Raw genomic sequence first — 26,392 nt, 5'->3', positions numbered from 1 at the left:
AATAAATATTCCAAACACAGTCTGGGACAGTTGTGGGATGCCACAGATCCCAAATCAATACAATCACTAGCATCAAAAAACTGTTTTAAGCAACAGATGAGAATGTTTATATTAAAATGTTGTTAAATTAGGCTATTTCTTCACATTAGAAGCGCAGCAATGTGCACATGGCAGTAGGCCATAAGCGCAAATGTTCCATTAGCAGGAAAACACCATTATCAAAAGTGACCACAAATGTGATTATTCATGTAATGCTTTTATTATAACGGTGCATTTTTATGGTGAAAATGATCTTCTCCAAACTCTGTGTGTAGTATGCCAGTTAAGCTCTACACCCATATTAAAGCAATTCATGTGCTTACTTTTAAGAAGTTATTTGGCCACTTTAGTTGTGATACAATCCTTATCAAAACATACTGTATAGCCTATAGGCTAGGCGACATGAGGTGTGCAACTATGATTTGAAATAGTTGCAAAAAAAACATACTGTTTCTTTCCTTAACTTGTTATGGCTGGGGGCAGTATTGAGTAGCTTGGATGAATAAGGTGCCTAAAGTAAACGGCCTGCTCCTCAGTCTCAGTTTCTAATATATGCATTTTATTATTAGTATTGGATAGAAAACACTCTAAAGTTTCTAAAACTGTTTGAATGATGTCTGTGAGTATAACAGAACTCATATTGGCAGGCAAAATCCTGAGTTGAAATCAAAACAGGAAGTCAGAAATCTGAGCTTTGTATGTGTTCACCAGAGTCCCCAATGAAATCCCCTTGAGATATGAATGCTGTTGCACTGCCTAGGGGTTCCACTAGATGTCAACCATCAATAGAAATTATAATGAGACTTCTATGATGTTGTGGGAGTGAATGATAGCAGAATCAGTCAGGTGTCTGGCAGTCAGCCATTTTCTGATCATGTTTATTCCTTGTGGTAGTCACTTGCGTTCCATTGCTCACGAAGACAAGAAGGAGTACTCCGGTTGGAACTTTATTGAAGCTATATGTTAAAAACATCCTAATGATTGATTCTGTACTTAGTTTGACATGTTTCTTTGACCGGTAATATCACTTTTTGAAGTTTTTATCCGATATAACGCTGACCAGAATTAGCGTTTGGATATGTATACCAAACGCGCTAACAAAAGAAGGTATTTGGACATAAATAACGGACATTTTCGAACAAAACAAACATTTATTGTGGACCTGGGATTCCTGGAGTGCTTTCTGATGTAGATCATCAAAGGTAAGGGAATATTTATCATGTAATTTCTTGTTTATGTTGACGCCATCTTTGCGGCTGTGGTGTTTTTACTTTTGAGCGCCGTCTCAGATTATTGCACGTGTTTCTTTTTCCGTAAAGTTTTTTTGAAATCTGACACAGCGGTTGCATTAAGGAGAGGTATATCTATAATTCCATGTCTATAACTTGTATTATCTTCTCCATTTATGATGAGTATTTTTGTTTTATGATGTGGCTATGCAAAATCACTGGATGTTTTTGGAACTAGTGAATCTAATACGACAATGTAAACTCAGATTTTCTGATATGAATATGAACTTTATCAAACAAAACATGCATGTATTGTGTAACATGAATTTCTATGAGTGTCATCTGATGAAGATTATCAAAGGTTAGTGATTCATTTTATCTCTATGTGCTTTTTCTCTCTCTCTCTCTTTGGCTGGTAAAAATGGCTGTGTATTTTAGTGAGTTGTTGGTGACCTAACATAATCGTTTGTGGTGCTTTCCCCGTAAATCCTATTTGAAATCGGACACTGTGGTGGGATTAACAACAAGACTACCTTGAAAACGATATAAGATGTTTGAGAAATTTTAATTATGAGATTTCTGTTCTTTTGAATATGGCGCCCTGTACTACTGGTTGTAGTTACATCGCTCCCGGTAACGGGATTTCAGCCATAAGAAGTTAAACTGGGCATCATTCACAAGTGATAATATATCATTCACAAGTGATAGGCTAATATTGTCATCCATCACACTATTCTTGATTTAATCTTGTCTTTACATATACTAAATAATATATGTGTGAAATTTGTTTTGATTTAGAATGGACCATTATCAATGCACCTGTCTCGAAACAGGGGCAGCGGAAACAATGCATGTTATCTACTGTGCATTCGGAAAGTATTTCGACCCCTTCACTATTTCCACATTTTGTTACGTTACAGCCTTATTCTGAAATGGATTCAATCGTTGTTTTTCTTCCTCTCATCAATCTACACCCATAATGACAAAGCAAAAACAGTTAAAAAAATGTTTTTAAATTCTAATGTATTAAAAATAAAAAACTGAAATATTACATTTACATAAGTATTCAGACCCTTTACTCAGTACTTGAAGCACATTTGGCAGTGATTACAGCCTCGAGTCTTCTTGGGGATGACACTACAAGCTTGGCAAACCTGTATTTGGGGAGTTTCTCCCATTCTTCTCTGCAGATCCTCTCAAGCTCTGTCAGGTTGGATGGAGAGTGTCGCTGCTCAGCTATTTTCTGGTCTCTCCAGAGATGTTAGATCGGGTTCAAGTCCGGCTCTGGCTGGGCCACTCAAGGACAGTCAGAGACTTGTCCCGAAGCCACTCCTGCGTTGTCTTGACTGTGTGCTTAGGGTCGTAGTCCTGTTGGAAGGTGAACCTTCACCCCAATCTGAGGTCCTGAGCACTCTGGAGCAGGTTTTCATCAAGTATCTCTCTGTACTTTGCTCTGTTCATCTTTCCCTCGATCCTGACTAGTCTCCCAGTCCCTGCCGCTGGTCAAGATTACAAGAAAGGGGCTCTGGGATGGTTTACTTTAGAAGGTGCCTATTCCGCTTAACGGGACACTATGTCTCAAGTATGATTCTGGAAACTCATGGTTTCATCAAGGCTTCCTGCCCAAGATGCAGTAAGATCGATTAAGATTGCTACATTTGAATCAGTCCAAAAATGTATTATAGTTAAAACTACATACATGTTTATTTCCTTCTTCCAGGACTGATGGAATATTTGCTACCAAGTTTTTTTTACATATTTACTAATGATTCTGTATCCTGGGGCAGGTGCCTTTGGATAGAAGTTATTGAGACTATACAGTATAAAGGTACCCCGATCCGGTTGTTATGGGAGCTCCCAAATTAAGTAAGGCCTGGTCATTTTGTTTGTTTTTACCCTATGTTTTACCACACACGCCAGCACCCACACATAACCCACCTGTTATTAATATTTATTAGTGGTGTTAATACCGTGTTTGATTTATTGTGTACGTGTCTTTTTATTTAGATTTTAGTGGGTTTAAGAATGCACCTTAAAGGGCACAGAAATGACATTTTCTGAAGTATCGATTGTCCGAGTTTTGGTTGCACACGTAAATTCTCTTGATAACCCAATGTAAACCTGGTACACAAAATGTTTGGAATGTCTTTGAATGATGAGTCTGAGGTACAGGAAAAGAAAAGGGAAAGCAACACTCACTTAATGGGTTTGAATGACCTCAGACCTCTGTTCTGACTTTCTGGTGAGCCCTGATCACCCTCACTAGAAAGGCTAGAGATATTGGGTGAGATTTAAATGTAATATGTAAACACTGATAATTAGGAAGTTTATAATTTATCAATAGTCATATTGTGATTTGGACCACAAGAAAGAAAGAGAGAGCGCTGCCCCTGAATGAGGGAAACCTGTCTCTCGTCTATTTTACTATTACCTTATGGGATCCAACTATTTCCTTTTGGAGTCATCAAGAGTTGTAATTCTAATTTATGATGTTATTCCAATTTGTTGATTTTTTATTTAACCTGTACTGTTGTGTTTTTGGGATGCGTGAATCCCGATGTGAGTCATGTGTCCAAAGGGGGAATTACCAGTCCCCTGAGGCCCTTTGGTAAATATGCAAATTGATTTTGTTCACATGCCTGCCTGTAAAAGTGAAAAATATATTTTTGGGATTTTTGGAAATGGATTTAAAAAAAATTCCCCGGGTCAAACACTTTCTTACAAATAGCTAGTAATGTCTCTGTACTACAGAATGTATCAGATCGTTGGATTTGTGGATTGTTACCAGATAGTGCTAATACTATGCCACCTGAACCAGGCAATCTTATAGACAGAGAGCTCGGTTGAGTAAAGGATAAGGTGTTTTATATGAAGAAGATTGTTGTTGTTTTGTTTTTATCTTGCTTCAATACAAATCTCACTAGGTTGGGTCTGATGGATGGTCGGGATTTCTCCCTAGGGATTAGCACTCTAACTCCCTGACCCTGTAACTCTGCGGTGAGATCGCCAAGATGATAGGGGAGTATAAGCCAATTTGCAAAAATGGTTTCAACTGTGTGTTGTTATTCTTTTTGTATTAAGAATTTTGGTAGAAGTAATAATTTGTCATACAGTGAATAGTTTGTCTGGATTTCCTTAATCAGAAATGCCCTAAACTAAACAGAGATTTGTCTGTCCTCTCTCGAGGTAATTGCGAAGGTGACAACCGATGGTATCTACAGTAGATGCATAGAAGGGATAATTTGTCTGAGAACATTGTGAGCCTCACTCCTTCTAACCGGCTGAAGTGATGGTGACAATGGCGTTCAATATGGTCCTTCATCACTTCTACCTGAAACTTGAGTCCGAGCCAGCAACCTGTGCACAGCATCCAATCGAAGCTATCAACTGCCTTTTATCTCATGCCTTTTCTCTCAGGAGTGCAACATGGGTCCACGTGGAGTGAGCATGGAGAGAGATCCCATCCAAACTTCTCTCATGCTGCTGTTGTACTGGTCCAAAAATGGACAAGATGCAATGGTCGGTAAAGGATGGTGGTAGCTCAGGTGAGAGATTCGTCTTCAGCTCCAGCTGAAATGTCATTGACAGAATCGATAAATTCAATTGTGTAATGAAGTATGTGTGTAACTGTTTAGATTGTACATCCCAGAATGAAGGGTTTGAAAGGATGAATTATCTGGTTTTATGTGTTGATTTCACTTAATTTAATAGAAGTATAGAACCTTTTGATAGAAGCTATAATCTAATGCTTACCTTAAAATGTAAGGCTAACTTTTATATAAGAGGAGAGAATGTGAAGGAAATGTTTGTTTGTGCTTTTCTAATAACCTATTTGACTGGGTTCATACAAGTGACTGTATAAGCAATTTGTCAGTATGCCCAGAACATTGTTTTGAGAACCGAAAAGGATATATCAGTTTCAAGGTCTCAGCTTGGAGAGAAGAAGCCTCATGAGGTATTGGTCGGTCACATGCATGAACCAAACGTCAATGATGAATTCAAATATTTAATAATGTAAATCATGCAAATATAACTTGTCCCCAAAAGCAGTATATAAGAGAACTAACAGGACTTCTCTGACAGAGCTCCTGACAGACGTGTACTACTTGGTGCATTATGTTTGTTGGAACCTTTCCAGCTTGCTGATAATAAAGTATGATAATTTAAGTTTGACTTGGAGTCCCTGGTGGTAATTTCCACAACACTCCTTATGGAATTGTCATGTTTGGCTTGACAATGACAATGGAGTAGGCAAAGCCACAAACAGATCTGGGACTAGGCTAATATATCCTTCAATGACAGCCTATGATGTCATCATCTCCACATAGGGAAACTCTTTGTCTGGACCTACAGGGAGAACAGAGCAACAGGTGAGGTGACAAGTCTATAACTTCTTAGATATCTAGATCTACAAAAACACAGTAGAATCCGTCATTATATTCATGTCAGAAGACTGAGAAAGGATACTTAGTAAAGTTACTGTACACACTTCAGGGGGAATCTTTACTTCCACTTACAGTACCAGTCAAAAGTTTGGACATTCATGGGTTTTTCTTTATTTTGTACTGTTTTCTATATTGTAGAATAATAGTGAAGACATCAACACTATGAAATAACACATACGGAAATCATGTTGTAACCAAAAAAAGTGTTAAACAAATCAAAATATATTTTATATTTGAGTTTCTTCAAAGTAGTCACCCTTTGCCTTTGACAGCTTTGCACACTTTTGGCAATCTCTCAACCAGCTTCATGAGGTAGTCACATGGGATGCATTTCAATTAACAGGTGTGCCTTGTTAAAAGGTCATTTGTAGAATTTATTTCCTTAATGCATTTGAGGCAATCAGTTGGGTTTTGACATGGTAGGGGGGGTATAAAGAAGATAGCCCTATTTGGTAAAATACCCAAGTCCATATTATGGCAAGAATAGGTCAAATAAGCAAAGAGAAACGACAGTCCATCATTACTTTAAGACATGAAGGTCAGTCAATCTGGAAACTGTAAAGGACTTTGAGTTTCTTCAAGTGCAGTCACAAAAACCATCAAGCACTATGATGAAACAGGCTCTCATGAGGACTGCTACAGTAAAGGAAGACCCAGAGTTACCTCTGCTGCAGAGGATACGTTTGTTAGAGTTAACTGCACCTCATATTGCAGCCCAAAGAAATGCTTCACAGAATTCAAGTAACAGACACATCTCAACATCAACTATTCAGAGACTGTGTGAATCAGGCCTTCATGGTCGAATTTCTGCAAAGAAACCACTACTAAAGGACACCAATAATAAGAAGAGACTTGCTTGGGCCAAGAAACACGAGCAATTGACATTAGACTGGTGGAAATCTGTCCTTTGATCTGATGAGTGTACATTTGAGATTGTTGGTTCCAACCACAGTGTTTTTGAGATGCAGAGTGGACGGAACGGATGATGAACGGATGACCTCCGCATGTGTGGTTCCCACTGTGAAGCATGGCGGAGGAGGTGTGATGGTGTGGGGGTGACACTATCAGTGTTTTATTTAGAATTCAAGGCACACTTAACCCGCATGGCTACCACAGCAAAACGCCATCTCATCTGAGGGATTAGTGGGACTATAATTTGTTTTTTCAACAGGACAATGACCCAACACACCTCAAGGCTGTGTAAGGGCTATTTGACCAAGAAGGAGAGTGATGAGTGCTGCATCAGATGACCTGGCCTCCACAACCACTGACCTCAACCCAATTGAGATGGTTTGGGATGCGTTGGACCGCAGAGCAACGGAAAAGCAGCCAACAAGTGCTCATCAAATTTGGGAACACCTTTAAGAAGGTTGGAAAAGCATTCCAGGTAAAGCTGGTTGAGAATGGCAAGAGTGTGCGAAGCTGTTATCAAGGAAAAGGGTGGCTACTTTGAAGAATCTCAAATGTATTTTGATTTGTTCAACACTTTTTTGGTTACTACATGATTCCATATGTGTTATTTCATAGTTTTGATGTCTCACTATTATTATAAAATTTAGAAAATAGTAAAAAAAAAAAATTTAAAACCCTTGAATGAGTAGATGTTTCCAAACTTTTGACTGGTACGATAAGTTGAATTTTCACTTAGTCATGCATTACTGTCAATGGGAAACTAAGTGAAAAGTTGAGGTAAACAAACAGGCCCCATGGTTTAACAACACCCCCCACTCCACCCAATTTTCCAGTTACTCACTAATATGTATAAAAGGGGTAAACCTGCAAATAAGTGGTAAATAAGGGGCTGTTTGAAAGGGGGTCATTCTTTACAGGTAACATACCACATCTTCTGTCTGAAATGGGTATAAGTGAACATTTGAGGTAGTGGTAATTACAATTCACCCCTAAAAGATAGAGGATACTTGCCATGCAGTTTCCTGTTTCCTCTGTGCTGCTGATTCTCCATTGGATGGTAACAGTCATGTGACGTCTCCAGACGGGGTTCCGGTGTAGAAGGATGATTCCAGACACCGTCTCTCCACCGAGCAGCGAGATCGGCCCGTCCAGCATGAACAGAGTCTGCTTCCAGTGGGTTGGCCTGATGGAGGGTAGAGGGAGGAGCTGATATTGCATTGGCTGTACTGATTGTGAAAGCTGCTAGGGCCCAATGTCTACCTCCCCTACTTACTCAGAGTAGGGCCCAGTGTCTAACTCCAATGTGGTTTTGTCTCTCTCCAGGCTCTGGAACTGAACTCTGAACCAGGAAGTGAACCCGTGGAACGTCCCGGCCTTTTCCACGATGAAGGTAAACTGGCCCCTCAGCTTCTAGACAGGGAACTCGTTGACTTACATGTTTGTGTGTGTGAATTACATGTTATTATATTGTTTTACACCATGGCATTGTTGAATACTCCTTTCTGATTGGCTTGAAGGGCATTCTAGAGTGCGTTATTTTCCTATAGCACACAGTATATTTGCACGGTAGAATTCAATGGCTATAGTTCATTTTTACATGTTTTGTTTGAGCTGCTTTTGACAGAAAAAGTCTAATTGAAAACAGTATTGGTATTGTTGAATTCTATTTTCATAACAGCAAGCTAGGTCTGATGGTTTGGTTAGCTAAACTAGCAAGTCTGTTTGTTTGGTTACAACGGCAACTACTGTAGCCATCTAGTAAACTTGCTAGCTAGTTCAGTGGATGTTGAACACATTATCCTGTCAACTTAACACATTTCTAGTGGCAAATGTATTAAATTATAGCCATGGTATAAAAAGGATAATCAACTCGTGGCTCCATACGTTCTCTGGAAAATAGTGGAAGTTCAGTTCCACTCTGCTAGTGAGTCGTGGAACACACCTTCCACTTCGTTCATTATTTTCCAGAGAATGCTTAGCCCCTTGTTGATTATCCCTTACATTTACACTCTGTATATAATCCATTACCAGATCTGTGAGAACCAGACGTACTGTACCTCTAGATCTGTAACATGCAGCGTGAGCATGTCCAGAGTGATGACATCACAGGGGGTGGCCAGGCAGTCTTCAGGCTGGAGGAGGTGGCTGAACCTGGGCCTGGAGAAGAACTCTGACTGGGCCAGGGATCTGGAGGGTGGCGGCAGTCACATTAACTAGCCACTCAATATTGTTCAATGACAGACTTACCCGATTGGTTTGGTTGTTTAATTTGCACTGTAAAGACTGGAGCATAGCTGACACAGCAATTTTAAGTTTGTTGTTTGACTTTACCATAGATGTTACGCTTACCACTTCACACCAAACTACACCCTCGCCACCGAGAGACAGCTTGCCAGAAACAGATTAAGCCTAGTCCTGGACTAAAAAGCAAGTGCTTCTTAATTCAGGATTTGTATAGGCTTCATCTATATCTGGGAAACTGACCCCAAAAGTATGTAGTTAAAACTTACTGTCCATAGTGTTGTCCCTACTGTAGTTGCATCACTGTGACATCACACCTGACAGACTCATAGACTTTCAGTCTCACTACTGAAACCCTCCACATTGGAAATAAACAAACAGTTACATACACTCCTGGTTTACACTTGACAAACACCTCAGGACAACTCATGTCATTTAAAATAAATGACAAAACAGGCAAAAGCATCATGAAAAACAAACTAAGAATACTTATATAACAACTACAGCTCAATTAACTGATCACATCAGGGATTACATTTAGAGAACTCAAATGGACATGGTCAGTCAGACCCATAGAAATAGAATCATCATAATACAATAATAATGAAATAAAATCACCATGGTCAGAGGCTCCAGGTCTGTTCTAGTGATTCTATTTCTATGGTGTGACCACTGGGGCTGATCCCCAGCTTTGGATCTTACTGGAGGGCAGTGAAGTCCAGTCCGTAGGGCTGCTCCCAGAAGCCCATCCTCTCTGTGTAGTAGTCCAGGGCCTGACAGGGGACCAGGCAGAGAGAGGCCCCAGAGGGCCACATCATCCCCCCCTCTCTCAGCCAGCGGTCCCGCGCCTGCAACACTGACTCTACCATGAACTCAAACTAGAGGAGAAGAGAGACAGTTGTTATTTAAACACCTGAGGCAGAACAGGGTCGTATTCACTAGGAAGCAAATGGGCCAAAACAGGGAGGGACTACCTGAATTTATCCAAAAAGAAATGCTTGTTTTCATTTTCCATTGCAAAATGCTTTGCTATGGTGGAGATCAGGAGATGAGAAGCAAGAAGGTTCTCAATCACAGAAGTCTTTATGAAACAATGGTGTTAGTGGATTCAGAGGTTAAAACTAGCGTTGGGCTAGTAACCGGAAGGTTGCAAGTTCAAATCCCTGAGCTGACAAGGTACAAGTCTGTCGTTCTGCCCCTGAACAGGCAGTTAACCCACTGTTCCTAGGCCGTCATTGAAAATAAGAATTTGTTCTTAACTGACTTGCCTAGTCAAATAAAAATAAAAAGTCCTAGCAGCATACAGTTCCCTACCAGCAGACAGTTGCCCATCCACTCTGAGATCAGGATGTCTACTGTGCCTGGTAGCTCCAGCTCCTCAGCCCGACCCTGGAAGACTGTCACAACCTCCTCACAGCCGTTCTGCCTCACCAGGGTCTCAGTGTGTTCTGCTATGGAGCTGGCCTCCACTGCATACACCTACAGAACAACACAGGACTTAACACACTTACAGGAGTTGCATACACCTACAGCACAAATGCATGGTGTTTGAATGTAAATTGTTCACTAGATGGAGATATAGGCATTGTAATATAAAGGCTCAAAATAAAAGTTGACTGCTATTTGGCACTAAACATTTATTTAATAAAATATCTTAGACTTTTATCTGCGATATGAATTGTTACTGATTATAATTATATATTATCTTGATATCCTTACAGCTTTGGGCTGGGCCAGGCGGGCACAGAAGAGGCTGATGACTCCGGTGCCACAGCCCAGGTCCATAACCACCTTGCCCCTAAGGGGGGCGCTGTTGGTCAGAATCACCTGGCGGTACGTCTCCGTCCTCGCTCGGTCACTCAGCATCTCCAGTTGAAGCCTCTAGGTCAGCAGAAACGCAGACAACAATATTAACACATGTTGCATAGGTCACCTCCCAAATGGCACCCGTTTCCCTATATAGTGCACTATAGGGAATAGGGTGCCATTTGGGACACATCTGGGCCCTGGTCAAAAGTAGTAAGATATATATTTAAAAGAATGCCATTTTGGATGCATGTGTAGAAATGAATGTATTGTTAATTAGGAAGAGAGAGAGACAAGAAGCCAAACCAGTGTTCCATAGCTGCCAAAGTACTCTTCATCCTGCCAGGGGTCCTCTGAGGTTTCCTCTGAGGTGTCCTCCTCCACACCTTGTTTTAGGTAACTGTCCTCCACATCTTGTTTCAGGTAACTAGATGGAACGTAGCCACAGAGGCCTCCTAACTCCGCCCACCACCAGTCAGCTGACGTCTTGGTGTGGACCAGTAACCTGTCTCCAGCTCTGAAACTCAGCTGTGGTCAGAGGGTGTTAGGGTTAAGGTCAGATGGGGTCAGAGATAGACATACACACATAGACAAACAGCTGGGGTCGGAGACAGCCTCCCACTCCTCTTTCTATTCTGGTTAGAGCCAGTTTGTGCTGTTCTGTGAAGGGAGTAGTACACAGCATTGCACGAGATCTTCAGTTTCTTGGCAATTTCTCTCATGGAATAGCCTTCATTTCTCAGAACAAGAATAGACTAAAGAGTTACAGAAGGAAGTCTTTGTTTCTGGCCATTTTGAGCCTGTAATCTAACCTACAAATTCTGATGCTCTAGATACTCAACTAGTCTAAAGAAGGCCACTTGTATTGCTTCTTTAATCAGAACAACATTTTTCAGCTGTGCTAACATAATTGCAAAAGGGTTTTCTATGATAAACTTGGATTAGATAACACAATGTGCCATTGGAACACAGGAGTGGTTGCTGTTAATGGGCCTCTGTACACCTATGTAGATATTCCATTAGAAATCTGCAGTTTCTAGCTACAATAGTCATTTACAACATTAACAATGTCTACACTGTATTTGTTTACACTGTATTACACTGTATCTAAGTGACCCCAAACTTTTGAATGATAGTGTGTGTGCATACAGTCGTAAGAAAAAGTATGTGAACCCTTTGGAATTACCTGGATTTCTGCATATATTGGTCATAAAATTTGATATGATTTTCAACTAAATCACAACAACAGACAAACACAGTCTGCTTAAACTAATAACACACAAATGATTGTATTTTTCTTGTCTATATTGAATACATCATTTAAACATTCACAGTGTAGGTTGGAAAAAGTATGTGAACCCCTAGGCTAATGACTTCTCCAAAAGCTAATTGGAGTCAGGAGTCAGCTAACCTGGAGTCCAATCAATGAGACGAGATTGGAGATGTTGGTTAGAGCTGCCCTGCCCTATAAAAACACTCACAAAAATTTGAGTTTGCTATTCACAAGAAGCATTTCCTGTTGTGAACCATGCCTCAAACAAAATACATCTCAGAAGACCTATGTTTAAGAATTGTTGGCTTGCATAAAGCTGGAAAGAGTTACAAAAGTATCTCTAAAAGCCTTGATATTCATCAGTCCACGGTAAGACAAATTGTCTATAAATGGTTCAGCACTGTTGCTACTCTCCCTAGGAGTGGCCGTCCTGAAAAGATGACTGCAAGAGCACAGAATGCTCAATGAGGTTAAGAAGAATCCAGGAGTGTCAGCTAAAGACTAACAGAAATCTCTGGAACATGCAAACATCTCTGTTGACGAGTCTAAGATACATAAAACACTAAACAAGAATGGTGTTCATTGCAGGACACTACGGAAGAAGCCACTGCTGTGCCAAAAAAAACATTGCTGCACGTTTGAAGTTAACAAAAGAGCACCTGGATATTCCACAGCGCTACTGGCAAAATATCCTGTGGACAGATTAAACTAAAGTTGAGTTGTTTGGAAGGAACACACAACACTGTGTGTAGAAAAAAGGCACAGCACACCAACATGATAACCTCATCCCAACTGTAAACTAAGGTGGAGGGAGCATCATGGTTTGGGGTTGCTTTGCTACCTCAGGGCCTGGACAGCATGCTATCATCGACAGATAAATGAATTCCTATGTTTATCAAGACATTTTGCAGGAGAATGTTAGGCTATCTGTCCGCCAATTGAAGCTCAACAAAAGTTGGGTGATGCAACAGGACAACGACCCAAAACACAGAAGTAAATCAACAAAATAATGGCTTCAACAGAAGAAAATACACCATCCTGGGGTAGCCTAGTCAGAGTCCTGACCTCAACCCGATTGAGATGCTGTGGCATGACCTCAAGAGACCTGTTCACACCAGTCATCCCAAGAATATTGTTGAACTGAAACAGTTTTGTATAGAGGAATGGTCAAAAATTCCTCCTGACCGTTGTGCAGGTCTGATCCGCAACTACAGAAAACGTTTGGTCGAGGTGATTGCTGCCAAAGGAGGGTGAACCAGTTATTAAATCCAAGGGTTCACCCTGCACTGTGAATGTTTACATGCGTTCAATAAATACATGAAAATGTACAATTGTTTGTGTGTTATTAGTTCAAGCAGACTGTTTGTCTATTGTTGTGACCTAGATGAAGATCAGATCAAATTTTATGACTAATTTATGCAGAAATCCAGGTAATTCCAAAGGGTTCACAAACTTTTTCTTGCCACTGTACATACTGTTGTTGGATTTGGGGTAAACTTTGAACATTGTTATAAGCATAGTATATAAAGGAGTGGAAGAGACTTTTTTTGTCAGAGGTTAATGGTTCTCTGTGGAAAGAAAGATGGCTTTGGACTGTGTTGGGTGGATGGGAGGAGGTCACAGGACTGCTATAAGGGAAGTGGATAGACATCTGTGGATTAGGCGAAGGATGTGTTGAGGTCAGATCCCCTGAAGGGAGAAATTATGGTTTATTATCCGATTACCAACTTCCTGTTGAACCATAAGATGTAAGGATTGGAGAGAAGGAGGAGTGCCTAAAGTGGAGTATATACACTTGTAGTGGTGGAAACATGTCTTTGTCTGAATTAAGGCTGTATCGACCCTTTGGGAAGAACTAAACTTGGTTAAGATTCTCTAGTATCCATGAGTTATTTACTCTGAAAAATGAGAACTTAACACTGTATACACATATAGATAAACATACAGTATAGACATACATACAATGTCTGAGGGGACTTCTCAGGCATTCTAGTGTATTTAGTATGGTCATTTAAAGCCACACCATTAAAGAGTGGACCATCTACAAAATGTAAAAACAATGGAGCAAATGCATCCCATTTATACTGAACAAAAATATAAAGGCAACAATTTCAAAGATTTTACTGAGTTACAGTTCATAAAAGGAAATTAGTCGATTTAAATAAATTCATTAGGCCCTAATCTATTTCAAATGATTGTGCAGGGCCACAGCCATGGGAGGGCATAGGCCCACACACTGGGTAGCCAATCAGAATGAGTTAGTCAGCAATAAAAGGGCCATATTACAGACAGAAATACTCCTCAGCTTCATCAGCTGTCAGGGTGGCTGGTCTCAGACGAGTCAGGTGTAGAGGTCTGTGGCTGGCGTGGTTACACGTAGTCTGCAGTTGTGAGGCCGGTTGGACGTACTGCCAAATTCTCTAAAACAACGTTGGAGGCAGCTTATGGTAGAGAAATGAACATTTGATTCTCTGGTAACAGCTTTGGTGGACATTCCTGCAGTCAGCATGCTAATTGCACACCCCCTCAAAACTTGAGAAATCTGTGGTATTGTGTTGTGTGACAAAACTGCACATTTTAGCGTGGCCTTTTACTACCCTCAGCAAAACGTACAACTGTGGAATAATCATGCTGTTTAATCAGATTCTTGATAAACCACACCTGTCAGGTGGATGGATTATTTTGGCAAAAGACAAATGCTCACTAACAGGGATGTTAACATATTTGTGCATAACATTTGAGAGTAATACGCTTTTTGTGCAAACTGAACATTTCTGGGATCTTTTATATCAGCTCATGAAACATGGGACCAACACTTTACATGTTGCGTTTATATTTTTCTTCAGTATACATTGTCACATGCCTACTTGATTTCTATGATACATCTAGTTCTCACGGAATGACTTTACACAAGAGCAAGATCATTTTTTGTGTTTCTTACTTTTTTATTTTCTACGGGATGTGTCTTAAAGTTAACTATTCTACTACACTACTTTATAAAATCGATAATAAAGTTTCTCCAGACAGTCACCCACCTGGTCGCTACCGCAGCTCGTGAAATCAGACAGTCCTATAAACTCCTCTGGTGGATTGGTGTAATCTTCATCCTCCTGATGCATCCTGATCGAATCATCAACTTTCTTAAACATCAAAACTTCAGGCTGGAGGTTGTGTCCACAAACTTCTAATAACTTAGCTATAGTCAGTCATTAATTTAATTTGCTAGTCTCGGGCAGAGATATACTGGTATTGCGATCTAAAGGTAATAAAAAGTAGCACGATATTTCATATTTTTATGTTAACTTAGTGTAGCCTACAGCCAGCTGTGTTTATTTCCGGTTCCAGGATTTCATGTCTACGTATGTGTCCGTTGGAAACATGGGAGGGACCTACCTGAATTTGTCCAATTGAAACTTCCGTGGAATCTCTTCCTTCGCACACTGACGTCACGTACAGATGCGTGCGACTCTTGTCAGTAACAGCCATCGACACCTGCTCAAATTCGACATAGCCCAGATTTACGTTTTTATTACTTCTGAAGGAAACATTTTTGGGGCGGGGTGGGTTCTCATACGCTTACAATGATGTTTTGATTCTTGCTTGAACAGTCGCTAATATTATGTCTGGTTGTGATCTTTGCAACATAACTATTTTGGATGCAGCAGTTGTTAGCTAGAATGCTAAAGTTAATTGATAAATAGGCTGTAGCCAAGGCTTGCCAAATAGCCATTTTTACTGGTTATAAGTTCAAGTGTTTTTAAGTAAAATAAATAAAGTTGATTTGCGATGATGACAAACATTATATGAAGTAAAAAATAAATATTATATAAAAAAGGAAATGAATACCAGCCTTAAATTAAATTAGAATCCAAAAGTGTCACAGCGGCCTAAAGTACTGCATTGCAGTGCTTGAGTCGTCACTACAGACTCCGGTTCGATCCCAGACTGAGTTACAGCCAGTTGTGACCGGAAGACCCATGAGGCAGCACACAATTGTCCGTGTTAGGGGAGGGTTTGGCTGGCCTGGATTTCCTTGTCCCTAGGGACTCCTTGTGTCGGACCGAGCACCTGCAAGCTGATTTTGGTCGCTAGTTGGACGGTGTTTCCTCCGACACATTGGTGCGGCTGGCTTCCGGGTTAAGCGAGGAGTGTGTCAAGAAGCAGTATGGCTTGTCAGGGTCGTGTTTCGTAGGATGGCTCTCGACCTTTGCCTCTCCCAAGTCCGTGGGGGAGTTGCAGCGATGGGACTTAACTACCAATTGGGGAGAAAAAGGGGTAAAAAAAATAAATAATCCAAAATAGTGTGAAATGCACTCATAACATGTAAATAGTCTCTTTTTTTGCTTCTATAAGAACTCCCCTTTGTTCTGCCACCAACTTTAGTGCAATGCCCTCACGAGGCAATATTTGCAAACACAGAAAGGGGTATTTGGTTCTTAAATGGTAAAAGGTTTCCGTAATGAATAGGGGTCCCAATACGTTTTGTTATTGGAAATCGGAAATTAATTTGTTTTCTAATTTATTGGGTCACAATTTGACATGAAATAACAGAAAACAAATAACATTAAAATCTATTCAATGTTTAGATTTTAGTTTTTTCATAACCAGAAGTACACGCCCCCTCGTGGAATATACAAAGAGTTTAGGTGGTATGTTTACAACCTAGGTTGGCAGCAAAAAGAAAGGATTAGACTGTGTGAGTGTGACAGGAAGATACAAATACTAATGTTAGCTAAAATACAGAATAACAACTGAACAAAGATGGCTTGCAATAGGTGGCTAACTAGCACTAGCAGGCTACTGACTACCTAGCAGGCTACTGACTACCTAGCTGGCTACTGACTACCTAGCAGGCCAGAGCTACCTGCTGCAAAAAGGTCAGATTTCTCTTACTTTCTGTAGCTAACTTAGCTATACTGAACAAAAATATAAATGCGTGCTCGTCGTCCTCACCAGGGTTGTAACTGACTTCAGTGGGCAAATGCTCTCCTTTGATGGCCACTGGCACGCTGTAGGAGTGTGCTTTTCACGGATGTATGCCGTCGTGTGGGTGAACAGAGTGCCCCATGGTGGCGCTGGGGTTATGGAATGGGCAGGCATAAGCTACGGACAACGAACACATTTGCATTGAGATACTGTGGCGAGATCCTGAGGCCCTTTGTCGTGCCATTCATCCGGTGCCATCACCTCAGGTTTCAGCATGATAATGCACGGCCCCATGTCGCAAGGATCTGTACACTAAAAATGTCCAAGTTCTTCCATGGCCTGCATACTCACCAGATGGCACCTATTGAGCATGTTTGGGATGCTATGGATCAACGTGTATGACAGCGTGTTCCAGTTCCCGTCAATATCCAGCAACTTCATACAGCCATTGAAGAGTGGAACAACATTACAGTCCACAATCAAAAAAAGCCTGATCAACTCTGTGAAGGAAATGTGTCGCGCTGCATGAGGCAGATGGTGGTCACAACAAATACTGACGGGTTTTCCTCATCAATACGGCATAATGACGAAGCAAAAACAGTTTAGACATTTTGACAAATTTATAAAAAATAAACTGAATCACATTTACATAATTATTCAGACCCTTTACTCAGTACTTTGTTGAAGCACCTTTGGCAGCAATTACAGCCTCGAGTCTAATTGGTTATGACGCTACAAGCTTGGCACAACTGTATTTGGGGAGTTTCTCCCATTCTTCTCTGCAGATCCTCTCAAGCTCTGTCAGGTTGGATGGGGAGCGTCGCTGCACAGCTATTTTCAGGTTTCTCCAGAGATGTTAGATTGGGTTCAAGTCCGGGCTCTGGCTGTGCCACTCAAGGACATTCAGAGACTTGTCCCAAAGCCACTCCTGCGTTGTCTTGGCTGTGTGCTTAGGGTTATTGTCCAGTTGGAAGGTGAACCTTCGTTCCAGTCAAATGCCCTGACCGCTCTGTTACAGGTTTTCATCAAGGATCTCTGTACTTTTCTCCATTCAGCTTTGCCTCGATCCTGACTAGTCTCCCAGTCCCTGCCGCTGAAAAACATCCTCACAGCATGATGCTGCCACCACCATACTTCACAGTAGGGATGGTGCCAGGTTTCCTCCAGACGTGACACTTAGCATTCAGGCCAAAGAGTTCAATCTTGGTTTTATCAGACCAGAGAATATTGTTTCTCATGGTCTGAGAGTCTTTAGGTGCCTGTTACGTACGCCTCTAGGAAGAGGGAATGCAACACCCTGCTACAACTCAATTCCCCGTGGAGTGAAAGAGGTATGGAGGACTAGGTGCGAGTAAGGATGGCAAAGGCAGAGAATGTTACCGTTTACAGGGAATTTATTCCGTCACACGGTAATGTTGGGGAAAAGGGGCTGAAAGGAACCAAATCAAAGTAAATGTCAAAGCCCACTCTCCTACCTACCTTTCCACCCACAACTTACCTAACTAGCACCACCTGGCACTCTAACCAAAATACAGGGGGTGGTCCGCCCAGGTCTTCCCTAGTGTGCATAGACAGAGTATATACTATGGGTATATGTATGCCCGCAGGCCTCTTGCCTAAGCACTCCCAAGGTGCCTTCCCCTTCCCTCTGGGAGAAAAAATGATTTCAATAATCAAAACACTGCGTCCTATTTACACACAGAACATACTAATAAGCTCTCTCATATATATGTATATATGACATACCAATCAGCTCTTTCAACAACCAACACAGGACACACATCATCTCCTGATGAACAGAATACTGGCTTAAAAACTTCAGAAGGAGTTGGTAATTGAAGACAGCTATTTCTGACGAGAGGGAGGGGTCAGCTCCAATCATCAGTGGGGCCGACCAATCAGCTGCTTAAAGGAATCCAGGAAGCCATCCTGAAACACACACATACAAATACACAAACCACAACAGAAACTGGGGAACGTAACAGTGGCTTTTGGCAAACTCCAAGCGGCTATAGTGTGCCTTTTACTGAGGAGTGGCTTCCGTCTGGCCACTCTACCATAAAGGCCTGATTGGTGGAGTGCTGCAGAGGTGGTTGTCCTTCTGGAAGGTTCTCCCATGTCAACAGAGGAACTCTAGAGCTCTGTCTGAGGGACCATCGGATTCTTGGTCACCTCCCCTCATTGCTCAGTTTGGCTGGGCGGCCAGCACTAGGAAGAGTCTTGGTGGTTCCAAGCTTCTTTCATTTAAGAATGATGTTTTTTTCAATTGAAACATTACAAACAATGAAAAAGTACTGTAGAACAAAAAGCATGAATTACTGAAATGAAAGCTAGACAGTCAGGGATCATCGGAAATTCCAAAAACGATGGATAAAGGACTACATTTAGCCAATTTGAGCTTTTTACTGTCAAAAGGCCTTTTAAAGACAAAGAGAAATTCTCTCTTGCCACTATATTGTCATGGATCCCTCCGGAACTTTCATTATGCACACATGTCCCCTATTCCCACTGATTAGTACTTGTATAAGTGTGCCCTTTGGTTTCTATCGGGCTGTCGATTGTTGTTCCCGTGTCCACTGGTGGTGCGAGTACCTATGCGTTGGTGCAGCTGTTATGCTGCGTGCTATATATATATATATAAGGAGTAAGGAGTAACAAAATATATATTTATTAACTAAAGCAACTAAGGAAAATATACAATGGTGTGTGTAATCAGTAATCAGTAGTGTAAGTGAGTGTTTTGCATGCATGAATGTGATAATGCAGGGTGTTGAAAGATGCTAAAGCAAACAACCCAAAAACCACCAAGAAACACAACAAAATCCATAAAAGTGTCTGCATGGAGAGAGTCTCTTCCATGAATGTGGAAGAGGTCTATTTATCCTGGGAGACACCTGGCCCAGGTGTTTCCCATGAAGCTGACGACCCTCCCGACTCCGTCCACAGGCATCCTAATAAGGAAACAAGAACAAAGACAGAATACGGCAGACAGAGTGGGAGGGTCGTCACAGTTGTCACGAACAACGGCAGCATCACCATGGGAACACTGTTACAGATCGTAGATACCGTGGGTTCCTCCATGGGTGATGAAGGCCTTGACCTTGGGGTGGCCTAGAACATGGAACATAGAACATTCACCACGAAGAAGAATATGTATTGTTTCTCTTGCAAAATGGCAACAACAGTAGCATGTGTTTACTGAGAAGAGTACCCCTCTGTAACTTCTGTAACCCAGGTGGTTTTCATCATAACTATATCATTGTAACATTATCTCTGATGATGAGACGAAACTAACCCAGCAGATCATTCTGAGGAAGCCACTTCATCAATCTGACGTTGTCTGGAGCGTTCTCAGGCACCACTCCTGTGTACCTCCACACCACCTGAAAACAGAGAACAGTTTACTTAGTTTATCAAGTCATATAGAATCATCTGACAATTCTGGATATAGTGGTGAAGGTACACAACTTTGTAGTGGAATATAAATGTGTGTCTGGAGAGTTTTAAGGCATAGCTCCACTGTACACCACACAAACTGAACAACATAGAACAGCAGCTTGCCATGACCCTTGACGTAGTATATGGAGAATATGCAAATCATTGAAACGCCATGTAATTACAGCATTCCTCAGAGTTAAGTACAACGGGGGACAAAGGACTTGTTCTTAGTCTAGATTAGATTCATGGTGGATTGGAGATTAGGCCTATATGCAGCGTTGGGTAGGTAATTTTCTAAATGTAATCCGTTAGTTACTAGTTACCTGTCCAAAATAGTAATCAGTAACGTAACTTTTAGATTACCCAAACTCAGTAACGTAATCTAATTACTTTCATGGTCTTAGTTTTAGAGATGTTAAGGACCAGTTTAGTACTTGCCACCCATTCTAAAACTGACTGCAACTCTTTGTTCATGGTTGCATTAATTTCCCTAGCTGTGGTTGCTGACACGTATAGGGTTGAATCATCAGTATACATGGACACACAGGCTGAAATCTAACAGTATAGCTCCCACAATCTTCTTCTTATGAATTTATTTCAACCAATCATCAGTCAATTGTGTTAGTGCAGTGCATGTTGAGAGCCTTTATCTGAAAGCATGCTGGAAGTCTGTTGTTAATTTGTTTATAGATGAATTGCATTGCATTTGAATGATTTTGGCTTCCCTCCAGGCCTGAGGACAAACACTTTCTTTACATTAAAATCCAGTCTGACCGATTTCCAGTCATTCCAATTAATTTAATACCCCTTGATCTTCAAGAATAGGATTTGGAAATCAGTGGTGGAAAAAGTACCAAATGTTCATACTTGAGTAAAAGTCAAGAAAACTTAAAAGATAATGACTCAAATAAAAGTGAAAGTCACCCAGTAAAATACTACTTGAGTAAAATTCTAAAAGTATTTGGTTTTAAATGTACTTAAGTATAAATCATTTAAAATTCCTTTATATTTAAGCAAATCAGACGGCACAAATTGTTTATTTATTTACAGATTGCAAGGGACACATTACAACACGAAGATGTCATTTACAGCATTCATGTTTAGTGAGTCCGCCCGATCAGAGGCAGTAGGGATGACCAGGGATGTTCTCTTGATAAGTGTGTGAATTAGACCATTTTCCTGTCTTGCTAAGCATTCAAAATGTAACAAGTACTTTTGGGTGTCAGGGAAATTGTAAAGTGTAAAGGACGTTATTTTCTTTAGGAATGTAGTGAAGTAAAAGTAGTCAAAAATGTAAATAGTAAAGTAAAGTACAGATACCCCAAAAAACGACTTAAGTAGAACTTTCAAGTATTTTTTTAAAAGTACTTTACAGCACTGTTGGAACTATAGATTGGCCAAATTGTTTTACCTGAGCATAACCCCAAAACAAAGGACTTATTAACCTACTCTGTTGTTTATGCTGCTCTCATGGAATGGCATGCTTGAACACTCCTCTTAGAAAGAGGATTCCAAAAGGGTTATTTGGCTGTCCCCGTGGGAGAACTCTTTTTGGTTCCAGGTAGAACCCTACATGGAAAGGGTTCTATATTGAACCATAAAGGGTTATACCTGGACCCAAAAACGGTTATACAAAGGGTTCTCCTAAGGGGATAGCTGAAGAACCTTTTTAGGGTCTAGATAGCTCCTTTTTTTGTATGAGTTTACCGAAAAGTGCTATATGTGAAAAATACATGCCATATGCTGCATTTACTATAGGCCTATTGCTTACATTGTTGTTGGTGACACATTGATATCTCGATAAGCTGTTTAAGTCTAGCAAAAGTGGACGAGTTTGAGCATCTATCTGTTAGGCCTATGGACAGTTTTTTTTATCAGCACAAATGAGATTGAGCAACAAAAGCCCCACTCATGGTCTTCTTAAATTAAACTTGTTTTTAACAAAATGGAAGAAAATATCACTGAGGAGTTTAGAAAGGAAGAACTGCCTCAAATTCTTATTCCATAGGCTGGGATCTGTACTATGCAGCTGTTGCAAGATTTTCACTGTCTGTCCACAGGTCTCAAAAACAATGATACGGCAGCTTAAAATAATTGAAAAGTAATCGTAGAAGTAATCATCTACTTTTTCAAACGTTTCTGTAATATGATTACACTTTTTTGCGGCTGGTAACAGATTACAGATACACTGTACATGTAAAAGATTACAAAAAACATGTAACGGATTTCATGTAAATCATTAGTCCCCAACCCTGCCTATGTGGTTAGCACGCATAGTACTGTGCTATTACAAACTAACATCTCAACTAAGCTAACATATGGAATTGTTTTAAGATGGTCATAGTATTGATCATTTAGCTATTTGATTTTGAATTTTAGGACCCCATTTGGTATTAAAAATATATATATAAAAATGTGATTTGATAAAATATTGAATTTGGCCTTTACTACTACAGCCCATAGAAACGCATTCATTCATAAATATCAAAAAAGACAGTAAAAACATAAATCATAAGGAATAAGGTTTTAAAGTGTCTGTCCTATATCTAGGAGATGTAAGAAAGCTCAGGAAATATGTTGTCAGTTGTTGATATCTACAGAAGACGTAGAGACTGTATACTTAAAGATTGTGTTGGTCAGAAATGGTTAACTGTGGGAAACATTATGTAATAGACAGACTGGATGCGTTCCAAATAACACCCTATTCCCTATATAGTGAACTACTTTTGACCAGCTGTGGTCAAAAGTAGTGCAATATATGGAATAGGGTGCCATTTGGGCCAGCATCGAGGTGTCTTTACCCTCTGAGGGATCTTGCTGAAGGCATCAAAGAACTGCTTGGCTTTCTCCTCAGGCATCTGAGAGATCACAGAGCCCAGGGTGAAGACCACGAAGCCATTCTCTCCTGACTCATCCACAAACTAATCCAGGTCCTGTTGAGGCACGGTGGAAGAGTTACTTTACAAAAATGTTTTACATTTACACTGAACAAAAATCTAAACGCAACATGCAACAATTTAAATGATTTTATGAGGAAATCAGTCAACTGAAAAAAATTAATTAAGTCATAATCTATGGATTTCATGTTACTGGGCAGGGGTGCAGCCATGGGTGGGCCAGGCCCAGCCAATCAGAATGAGTTTTTCACCACAAAAGGGCTTTATTACAGACATAAATATTCCTACATTTCATCAGCTGTCTGGGTGGCTGGTCTCAGACGATCCCACAGGTGAAGAAGCTGGATGTGGAGGTCCTGGGCTGGCGTGGTTACACGTGGTCTGTGGTTGTGAGGCCGGTTGGATGTACTGCCAAATTCTCTAAAACGACGTTGGAGGCGGCTTATGGTAGAGAAATGAACATTAATTTATCTGGAAACAGCTCTGGTGGACATTTCTGTGGCATTGTACTGTGTGACCAAACTTTACACTTTGGACTGGCCTTTTATTGTCCCCAGCACAATTACTTGTTCCTTATCTTTTATTTCTTATTCTTGATTAGGGGCTTGTAGGTAAGCACTTCACTGTAAGGTCTACCTACACCTATTGTATTCGGTGCATGTGATTAATACAATTTGATTTGATTTTAAGGTGCACCTGTGTAATGATTATGCGGTTTAGTCAACTTCTAAGAAGTAAGAAAAACAACCACATATTACAGTTATTGCAAGTAGACCCTTCTCCGATATATCTGCAGAACCACACACACAATGAACCAAACACACAATGAATTGTGGTCCTTCACTATGCAATGGAATTGTATGTACATACAGGCAGAAAACAAACAGCAACTGCTGTGTGAAACCTCACCTCATGGTGCTCATCAATATTTCACATTGAACAATATAAACAGACAAGGTCTCAAATTATTTAACTCACATAGCAAAAATGTATGTCTAAATTCCACACATCAGTATTAGAACAGTCTTTGGTCTGGTTAGCAAAACATTAACTGAAGGAGGGAGGGTGAAGTTGTGAAAGGATACCATGCCTTGATAACACACCCTGTATTCATAGAAGATAAAGGCATAATCAACCCTACAACAATCACAGCTAACCCCAACCCTTACCCCACAGAACAATCCCTGCAGAGTAGTTTATCTTCCTGTGGTTTGCCGGGTAGGAACTAGAAGGGCCCCTCAGTTCCTCTGTTAGATTATAGTGGCCACATTCCAGGAAGAAATAACATGTCTGTCCTAAATGGCACCCTATTACCCAAATAGTCAACTACTTTTGACCAGGGCCCAAAGGATTCTGGTCAAAAGTAGTTCACTATATGAGGAATAGGGTACCATTTGGGACACATCAATGCTGTTCCTGGCTCAGGTTTCACTGGCTGAACAGAGTGTTTAGAAAAGAGAGAGAATGCAGGGTAGTACATAGAGGGACGCTCTCCCAAAGTGAATGTTGAGCAGAAACTCTATTTGAACGTTTTTTCTTTGTATTTTCTGGGATGTGCGGGGTGGGGGTATAAATGCCACAGTATTGAATCTATTCCTTGAGGTTTCTGGGCCTGGTTCCATATAGGGTGCACAGCTACGCACAGTTGAAGTTGTTTGTTTTAAAACATACTCTTATGAGACTCACTGCTGGAAGTGGAGCTCTTTTACCACAGTTGAAGTTGTTTGTTCTAAAACATACTCTTATGAGACTCACCGCTGGAAGTGGAGCTATTGTACCACAGTTGATGCCGCCAATGTTGACCATGTTGGGCTTCCTGGGTTTGGGATACTCAAAGGAGTAGTCATACCTCAGCAGCCAGATCGCCCCGTGACCCAGAAGTTCCCTGTACGTCATGTCCTTCTCCAGGTACCTGCTGGTCAGCTCGTCAAAGCTGGCAAACATCACCGTACACAGGTAGCTCTCCAGACTGTACATGAGCATGTTCTTAACCCTCCCTAGGAAATCCATGTGGTCAGTGTTGCCTGAGTGGAAGCGTGGTACATAGGAGGGGGGAGTGGGGCACTGGGCAGCCTTCTCATCCAGCCCACAGGGGATCCCCCTCAAGAAGTACACCGCTGGGCTGTTGAAGGAGTCAGCGATGATGGAGCCACAGGGTAGAAAGGGGTCAGTCAGCATCAACTGAAGTATTTCTCCTCTCAGTTGCTGCATCAGGGGCTCGTCATACAGCAGACCCTCACAGCCTTTCACCTGCATGGTGGTGAAGTGAACCAGGTGCTGCACGTTCACAAATATGTCCATTACATCCGGAGCCTTGAGGAATGCAGCGTCCTTCAGTTTGTTGACGTTCTCGTCCAGCTGTGCCTTGCTGTAGGGGACCCTGAAGGTCTCAGTCCTGTAGTAGTCAGAGCCCTGGATGAGGATGGATGTGTCAGGGACCAGCACAACCATCTCATGGCCTCTGGCCGCCAGCTCCTTCACCAGCAGCTTCATGCTCAGCCAGTGGCTCCCGTCTACAGGCATCACCAGGACCTTGTCCCCCTGGACAGGTGCTGGAAACAGGGCAAGGCAGCACAGCAGAATCAGCAGTCCCAGCCTAAGCCCCTGCATGATGCTGCCTCCACCCATTATGCTGTCACCATGCTTCACTGTAGGAATGGTGCCAGGTTTCCTCCAGACATGACACTTGGCATTCAGTCCAGAGTTCAATCTTGGTTTCATCAGACCAGTGAATGTTGTTTCTCGTGGTCTGAGAGTCTTTAGGTGCCTTTTGGCAAACTCCAAGCGGGCTATAGTGTGCCTTTTACTAAGGAGTGGCTTCTGTCTGGCCACTCTACCATAAAGGCCTGATTGGTGGAGTGCTGCAGAGGTGATTGTCCTTCTGGAAGTTTCTCCCATCTCAACAGAGGAACTCTAGAGCTCTGTCAGAGGGTCCATCGGATTCATGATCACCTCCCTGACCAAGGCCCTTCTCCCCTGATTGCTCAGTTTGCCCGGGCGGCCAGCTCTAGGAAGGGTCTTGGTAGTTCCAAACTTCTTCCATTCAAGAATGATGGAGGCCACTGTGTTCTTGGGACCTTCAATGCTGCAGAAATGTTTTGATACCCTTCCCCAGATCTGTGCCTCGACACAATCTTGTCTTGCAGTAGTCGTGTTCACAACTAAAGAGCATAGCCTGTTTGCCTT

The 26,392-nt window shown here is 41.3% G+C and overlaps 1 protein-coding gene and 1 pseudogene across 9 annotated transcripts; both read right to left on the bottom strand.

Moving 5' to 3' along the window:
- Positions 1 to 5,261: 5,261 nt before the first annotated feature.
- prmt2 (protein arginine methyltransferase 2) lies at positions 5,262 to 15,346 on the bottom strand. 8 transcript variants are annotated; one of them, XR_016490519.1, is made up of 10 exons: positions 14,981 to 15,301; positions 10,979 to 11,200; positions 10,586 to 10,747; positions 10,181 to 10,345; positions 9,485 to 9,744; positions 9,136 to 9,222; positions 8,683 to 8,812; positions 7,899 to 8,035; positions 7,637 to 7,808; positions 5,262 to 5,615 (listed from the first exon to the last, which is right to left on the bottom strand). XR_016490519.1 is itself a non-coding variant. In XM_090215429.1 (10 exons), the coding sequence occupies exons 4-10, from the start codon at positions 10,730 to 10,732 to the stop codon at positions 5,583 to 5,585; spliced, it is 957 nt and encodes a 318-aa protein (XP_090071555.1). In that variant the 5' UTR covers positions 10,733 to 10,747; positions 10,979 to 11,200; positions 13,488 to 13,634; positions 14,981 to 15,314; the 3' UTR covers positions 5,262 to 5,582. The 8 variants fall into 8 exon arrangements, 4 of the variants coding, with proteins under 4 accessions (XP_090071555.1, XP_090071554.1, XP_021434523.2 ...); XR_016490520.1 differs by having other exon boundaries at positions 7,899 to 8,032; XM_090215429.1 differs by lacking the exon at positions 9,136 to 9,222 and adding an exon at positions 13,488 to 13,634 and having other exon boundaries at positions 7,899 to 8,032; positions 9,569 to 9,744; positions 14,981 to 15,314.
- A 2,927-nt stretch (positions 15,347 to 18,273) lies between these two features.
- On the bottom strand, positions 18,274 to 26,250 carry LOC118943577 (UDP-glucuronosyltransferase-like; annotated as a pseudogene). The gene is made up of 5 exons (XR_016490722.1): positions 24,962 to 26,250; positions 23,111 to 23,242; positions 20,167 to 20,254; positions 19,881 to 19,982; positions 18,274 to 18,300 (listed from the first exon to the last, which is right to left on the bottom strand). The product of XR_016490722.1 is annotated as a UDP-glucuronosyltransferase-like (transcript).
- Positions 26,251 to 26,392: the final 142 nt, after the last annotated feature.

The sequence above is a fragment of the Oncorhynchus mykiss genome, chromosome 22 (genome assembly GCF_057628025.1).
Source record: "Oncorhynchus mykiss isolate SJ-2025 chromosome 22, ASM5762802v1, whole genome shotgun sequence".
Lineage (NCBI taxonomy): Eukaryota > Metazoa > Chordata > Actinopteri > Salmoniformes > Salmonidae > Oncorhynchus > Oncorhynchus mykiss.
Note: the sequence above shows the minus strand (reverse complement) of the source record. Positions and strands in the feature narration are given on the sequence as shown.

What these genes read in the sequence shown, in the direction of transcription:
- prmt2 (XM_021578849.3), bottom strand. Translation starts at nt 15,094, where the DNA reads ATGTTTAAGAAAGTTGATGATTCGATCAGGATGCATCAGGAGGATGAA. An exon ending in TTGGCAGCTATGGAACACTG is followed by an intron (nt 10,748 to 10,978) that starts GTTTGGCTTCTT and finishes CTGCTGACCTAG; the next exon opens with AGGCTTCAACTGGAGATGCT. An exon ending in TGCATGTTACAGATCTAGAG is followed by an intron (nt 8,036 to 8,682) that starts GTACAGTACGTC and finishes TTCCCTGTCTAG; the next exon opens with AAGCTGAGGGGCCAGTTTAC.